The sequence below is a fragment of the Peromyscus californicus genome, unplaced genomic scaffold (assembly GCF_007827085.1).
Source record: "Peromyscus californicus insignis strain IS unplaced genomic scaffold, ASM782708v3 Scaffold_7__1_contigs__length_154581171, whole genome shotgun sequence".
Lineage (NCBI taxonomy): Eukaryota > Metazoa > Chordata > Mammalia > Rodentia > Cricetidae > Peromyscus > Peromyscus californicus.
Genome location: NW_026294595.1, coordinates 63,431,927 through 63,439,467, shown reverse-complemented (window position 1 = coordinate 63,439,467; position 7,541 = coordinate 63,431,927). Strand labels below are relative to the sequence as shown.

The window sequence follows — 7,541 nt, the reverse complement described above, 5'->3', positions numbered from 1 at the left end:
TTTATGACAAAGATATAAAAAATATTGATGTAAGTAATAATGTATAAAATTTCAATAAAGGTTAAAATAACTGGAATTATAGTATTCCTTCAAGTTGAACATTGTTTTATACAGTGCTGAAAACACACTCAGTAATATTATACAATAAATGCATGGATTGTGTTTTGTTATTTAACCTAAACCATAGACTCTGTCCTAGGGTAGTTATCTGATATAATTGGCAGTGTCTTTATTCTCTCATATTTTGAATTGGAATTTATATAAATATGTTTATTTATGACAAATATACATACATAAAATATGAATATTCAGACTCACCAGTAAGGATACCACAAAAGAAAAAAATAAAAAGATAATGTTTACAACATTTAAGATATATCTTAGCTTATTCATATTTTGAGCAATATAAATAATTTTCCAACACCATATTGTTGTTTTACTAGAATGTAGCCAGCTACATTTAAAAACTTTTTTCCTTGATAATTTATAGTCCTAATACTTTATAAAGTGAATATGCTTCTTTAAAAGTATCTTGAAGATGCCACTTCCAGCCAAGGTGCCACTTGTAATTAATCCCTGCTGGCAAAGGCAAAATTGTTTTTCTCCAATAAAGTGTCACTGAGTATCTCAGCCACATTCCAGAAAAAGACCCATGTCTAGGAATATAAAACAAAGAACACAATGATTATTTTGTGAGATTTAACATTTGTTTTGTTATTCTTTTGCCTTATTGTTTTTTTGTTGTTTTGTTTGCTTGTTTTTTCCTTTAGTTTTGATTTTTGTTTATCTCCTTTTGGTTTGGGGGATTATTTGAGTGAGTGAGAGAGAGAGAGAGAGAGAGAGAGAGAGAGAGAGAGAGAGAGAGAGAGAGAGAGAGAGAGAGAGAGAGAGAGAGAGAGAGAGAGAGAGAGAGAGAGAGAGAGAGAGAGAGAGAGAGAGAGAGAGAGAGAGAGAGAGAGAGAGAGAACACGAACATGTAATTGGGTATGTAGGGAGGATCTAAGAGAAGTTAGAGGAAGGGAAGATATGACAAAAAAATTTTGTGTAGAATTTTCATTTAAAAGAGGGGTTTTGAAAAAAAAAACCTTGGTTGCAGATCACATTTCCATCCACGGGGGTGATATGAGTAGTTCTTGTGTCCCACTTCCATATGTGGAATCTGACATTGAGGAAGCTCAGTGTTGAAGTTCCTCCCTGTTGAAGGATTGCTGAAGGTAACTGAGCAAGTTAAAAATCCCCCAAACATTCATGAAGTAGTTTGTGATGAAGGATGAAATTCAGTAGCAGGAAGTAAATTAGGTTATGAAGTATGACTGACAGGACTGCCGACTCCCTGAGAAACAGCGTCATGGTATCAAAGGCACTATGCAAACATGCAAAGGATGGAAATAACTCACAGTCTCACCTACCATGATGCCTATAAACCACATCAACAACCAGCATTGTACGATAAGCCTAGAGGTGAAGTAATGGCACACAGTGTTATGGAACAGCATACAGGAGGCTTTGGCAGGTTGGGCCAAGGTGCCCCGGTGGGTGAGGGAGACACCCCATGCAGACACAGGAGCGGGCTGCGGTGGAGCAGTGAAAAGTTACTCACACCATGCAGACAAGGCATCCATGTGGAAAGTTTATTGGGGGAGGAAGGGAGAAGCAGAGGGAAGGAAGGAGAAAGGGGAGGGGGAGGGAAGGATGGAGGGAGAGAGAAGACAGAGAGAGAAAGAGAGAGGGGGCAGTGAATAACTCATGGGAATAGAGAGAAGCAGAGGTGGGACAGGGGAGAAGAGTTTTCTCTTACAGTCGGCTAGGGTATTACCTGCTTATTGGCCAGAATTCCAAGAAGTGGGTCTGAATACTAACACACACATACTTTGGTGGTAACCAACAGCTGTGCAATTGGACTTAATAACTGCTCAATAAAATTGATACCAGGCTGGCTGGGCAGTGGTGGCACATGCCTTTAATCCCAGCACTTGGGAGGCCAGCTTGGTCTACAGAATGAGATCCAGGACACACACCAAAACTGCACAGAGTTTTGAAACCCTGTCTCAAAAAACAAAACAAAACAAAACAAAAATTGATGCCATGCTTGGTACTGGAAACAACTAACTATTCAGTAGTGGTAAAATCACGGTTATTGGAAAGAATATACAAGCAGCAGTTTACTAAAACAACATAATCACTAACAACAATCTATATAAAACGTAAGTGCAATATTTACCCATCAAGGAAGTGTCTCTTAGCAGCAGAAGAAGACTGCTACAGAAAAATACAGCCAAACAGTATGTAGAGCTGTGAAGCCAAGTCCCAGTGGAAACATCTACAAAGCACTGCAATACTTAAGGCTCAGGGAATATTGTCCAAGTGGGGACAGAAAGATTATAGTACCAGAAGATCAGAAAGCATGTTGGAAGATTGTGTCTCCTAGGTATGTCAGAAGCTACACCCATAAAGTCTTACCAACATGACTGCTTAAACATGAGCTGAACAAAGACAATAAAAATGGACATGCCAAACTGGTTGTGGAAAAGCCCTTGAGACCTCAAATCTAGACAAAGAGCCTCAAGCATCTATCTAATAAAAGCTCAGAGAGGGAGATGTGCTCTTCTGAGATATGCTTTTTCCTGAGGGAAGAGCACATCAATCAGTTGTCCAGTGCCAAATGGTCAACCTTGAAAACATATATACAGATAACGTTACATGGACTCAAAAGGTTATATTTGGGAAGATGAATGTATCTACAAAAAGGCATATTCAGGCAATAACAATGGAGGGAAAAAGAGGCCATGAATTTGAAGGATAGCAGGGAGGGGTGTATGCAAAGTTTTTGAAGTGAGGAAAGGAAAGTAGGAAATGTTGAAATTTAAATATATAAATAAAGAAAGAACATTGAAATGGAATTATATGTTGATTAAAGACCCTGCCATGAGTGCCCAGAACATAGCAAGCATTTAGTAAATAGAAACACTTTTTGACATTTTTACTTAAAAAAAATAATCATTTTAGCAAAGCCAATTATATTACTCAACTTATATTAGATTAAATTATTGTAGATACTGAAGTCAGTATTCTAGGTTTACTGCCACTTTTTTTTTGGACCAAGCTGGCCTCGAATTTACAGAGATCTGCCTGGCTCTGCCTCCTGAGTGCTGAGATTAAAGGCATGAGTCACCACTGCTCGGTCTTACTGCCACTTTTGTAAGCAGTTGTTTATTTATTTATTTGGTTTGGTTTTCAATGACATATTAGCTACTTAATTATGCACACTATCTTCAATTAATAATATTTAGAATACCATTAAAGCTTGCATTGAACTCTTTAACTATTTTAATCCATTATTCAATTATTCTAGCTACTCAGTGTTCCATTGTGACAAAAATGTTGATTTAGAAATGTATCCAGGTTGCCTAATTGGCTATATTACAAACATCATACATATCTACTATATGAAAATAGACAGAGGAGCATAACTACTCATACACACTTCACATTAAATCATATCCAAGTCTTTTGTGCTTTCACATTGAATATATATATGCATACATATATATCATATGTAATTTACACATATAAAATAGGTAAATTATAATTTCAAAATAGAAAATATTTTTTCATGTTTCTCTTTTCTTTTTGTGCTACATTTTTGGGAACATAGCAAAGTCCTTAACTTCCTCAGGGCTACCTGAAGCATTTTTAATGAATCCCAGTGTTTACAGTGCCCTGGGGATTTCATCCTCCAAAGGCAAAAAGCCAAATATAAACTCAACAGTAAGGAAATTTAGAGATGGACCAATTCTGCTCCTTCACACCAGGTAGGTGTCCTTCTTGGTTACTACAGCACAGCATTTATAAATAACTTCACAGGTTTTCAAAATGAGCAATGTCCCCAATACATGAATATAAAGTGGCACAAGATTACCTGGTGCTAGTCCTTCTGATCATGAATTTCGGGAAATGGAGTCAGGAAAAGGCAACAGTCACCGGTCACCCTTGAGACACACTGTAGGCATGTTCTACATTTCTTCAGATAGCTGTGTTTAGTTGTGTATAGTTTTATTTTTTGCAAGTTGAAAAGAGAATGTAGTTGAAATCTTTTCAAATCTAGAAAAATTCCTATAAACTACTGATGTTTCTTAAGTTGAGTAAAGGAACAATAAATTAAATTTTTCCTTCATTAGCAGAAAAACATTTTAGACGCTAATATAAATTTACTGAAATATAAATTATTTTAAGCAAAAGAGAAAAGAAAATAGTCTAGACAAAGTTGTAGTTAGGTAAATTTAAAAATCCTTTATGAAATCACCGAATTGAACAAAAACATAGAAATTATGATAAATTCAGTTTTCTTAAAATAAAACTTATTAAGAGAAAATGCTGAATACTATTAAACCAAAAATTATTTTTAAAATAGATTAATCCAAAATGCCATTGTGAAGTTACTCAGCACATGCTTACTTTTTCTTTATTTTCTGCGTTTGTTAGGCATCTATCAGCAGTGAATATCTAGGCACCCTATGTTAGGTTTGACAATTTTCCAGATGTTTCTAGATGACATCCACAACTTACCACTGAGATAAGTTTGTAGAAAAATCTACTTGATTATAAAAATCTGAGTGCTCTGGTGGAAAACAAGCCATAATTTTATTGCAGTTTCAATAAAGTACAGAAAGTCAATGCTAATTTGCAATATTTGCCTTGTTGTTTAATAGCTGGCTTGAAATTTGAGCCCCTACCTTATCATTCTTTACCTTATTTTAAAAGTCAGGGAAACCTCTTTCTCAGATGATCTGGGTACACTGATTGTGGAAAATGATATTTATGAATGTTTGGCTAAAATGAAGTTTCCTATCAAATTTATGAAAAATATTCTCTGGATTTGTCTTACTGAAAATTCTTGTATCCCAGCATATTATATATTCCTAAAATTTCTTTGTTAAGAATTTCCCATAAGCATTGCTTTCCCACTTTCTAAGTGTGTTGTAAATCAACAAATGGCATCATTTATTTGAAGTCATATCTTAAAATAAAATTAGCCTAGTCATCTAACTTTTGTGAATTAAAAGCTAAATCTATAAATCATCAATTGGGTCATAGGTATACATATTCTTTCTTAAAATTGATTTGTCCACTTAACTTCAGAGATTAAAAGACAAAAGAAAAAAATCAAAGCCTTGTGAACAAAATATCTGCTGTTTTCAAATCCACACCGAAGGGTAAAAATTGCAGAAAATCAGCTCATTTATGTTTTTTTTTGTTGTTGTTGTTTTTTTGTTTTTTGTTTTGTTTTTCGAGACAGGGTTTCTCTGTGTAGCTTTGTTCCTTTCCTGGAACTCACTTGGTAGCCCAGGCTGGCCTCGAACTCACAGAGATCCGCCGGCCTCTGCTTCCCAAGTGCTGGGATTAAAGGCGTGCGCCACCACCGCCCGGCCAGACCATTTATGGTAAGTGCTATTTACTGTTTCAAATACTAATTTTGTGGAAGAGCGGAACAAGTTATTTGAAAGAAACATCTCACTAAAATTTCTTTTCGTTTCATAATCCAGACTCTGAGTCTCATTTTCCTTTATTATTCACTCTACATTAAATTAGATGTTATTATATGTGTCTGTTTACACACACACACACACACACACACATATATATATATATATATATATATATATATATGTACATGCAATATATTTGATACCTTTATATTGTATTTTACTGTTTAACTTGCCTAAATTGAATAGAGAACATTCTTTTGATGTCTTAACTTACATAGTAAATGCTGAGAGAATTTTGTTTGCTTGCTCGTTTTATTCTTCCATAGTAGGTACTAACCCCTGGAAGGCAAAGTCCATCTTTTTTATTCTGGCAATTTATAATATTCTGTTACCCATGACCCACTGACTACACTCTCTACCAGGAAAAAAATAAAGACTTGATTCTTATTGTGTCTTTCAAAGAGTATTGCATGTTCTCACACATCTTCCTTCATATGACACATAATGCTAATTTTAGTTCCTTGATGAGAGGAATGTTGAAGAAAATGATCTTAAAAACTGACTTTTCATACTTGGCTAATTTGAATTTGATTTGTATTATTATAGTTGATAATGAAAGCTTCGAAGTTCTTAGAAGATGCTAATAGAATGATTTCATGACTGTAAACTGTACTCTCGGGTCATTTCTTTTTTTCTTCTGGTTCTTTGCAGATCCCCCATAAAGGAATCACATCAATGGCTGACAGAAATTTGAGTGTGATAAGTGAATTTATCCTCCTGGGACTGACTGACGACCCTATGCTGAATACTATACTCTTTGTGCTGTTTCTCTTAATCTATGTCATTACTGTTGTAGGCAATTTGTGGATTATCATAATAATTTTAGCTACTGCCCAGCTTCATTCCCCCAAGTACTTTTTTCTTAGCCACTTGGCTTTCTTGGATTTCTGCTATTCATCAGTCTTTCTTCCCAAAATGCTGATAAACTACTTGATAGATCAAAAAACCATCTCGTACCACGGCTGCCTCCTACAGTATTCCTTCGTCAACATGTTTCTGACTGCAGAATGCTTCCTCTTGGCTGCAATGGCCTATGATCGGTATCTTGCCATCTGCAGTCCACTTCACTACAGGGGTCTCATGACCCCCACGTTTTGCATCTATCTGGTGTCTGCCTCTTACTTGCTGGGCTGTGCCAACTCACTCACCCACCTGAGAAGCCTTCTCGGTCTGACTTTCTGTGGGCCCAATGCCGTTGACCACTATTTCTGTGATATTCCATTGCTCTTTCAGCTCTCCTGCTCGGATACTCGCCACAGTGAGGTTTTATTCATTGTTCTTTCTGGAGCTACATCCATAACGACGTTTTTGATAGTAATCGGCTCCTATCTAGGGATTCTTATCACTGTCCTGAAAATACATTCTGCCAGGGGAAGTTATAAGGCCTTATCCACATGTGCCTCCCACCTAACTGTAGTAACACTCTTTTATGGAACTGTGATATCGACTTACATGGGAACCAGCTCAAGCTTTCCGCAGGACACAGAAAAAATCCTATCTGTGTTTTACACGCTTTTGCTGCCAGTACTGAACCTTTTGATATATAGCGTGAGAAACAAAGAGGCCAAAGAAGCCATGAGAAGAATGATTAAGAGAAAAGTGTTTTCTCAGTGACTATGGATTTCCAGAGAGAGATGTATAAGGCATGCTTCTTTATTCTATAGACTAAGATGTGGTTAAATGCCTACAGTGTTTCAAGCAGGGGCAAGTAAGAAATTTTGAAAGCAATTTTTGTTCAAACATACATTCATGGTAGGCCTTTAATTTTTAATGCTTTTATTAGCATTAAATTAATTATTCACTGTGATTTTGTTATCCCATATATGCATGGCACATATATGTGAATATTATATACATTACCCCACTATATATAATATGCAATATAATAAGATTGATCTTTCTAAATACCACAGGAACCATTCTTTATCCCACAACCCCCCTTCTAAAATGCAAGTTCCTTTTGGGGAGATGAGAGTAGTTCCAAGAATTATATTG

At 35.9% G+C, this 7,541-nt stretch overlaps 1 protein-coding gene across 1 annotated transcript; it reads left to right on the top strand.

The window, feature by feature from the left end:
• The first annotated feature begins 6,221 nt into the window (after window positions 1-6,221).
• Window positions 6,222-7,160, top strand: LOC128102096 (olfactory receptor 1052-like). The gene has a single exon (XM_052725611.1). It carries the CDS (start codon window positions 6,222-6,224, stop codon window positions 7,158-7,160), a length of 939 nt encoding a protein of 312 aa, XP_052581571.1.
• The last annotated feature ends 381 nt before the right edge of the window (window positions 7,161-7,541 follow it).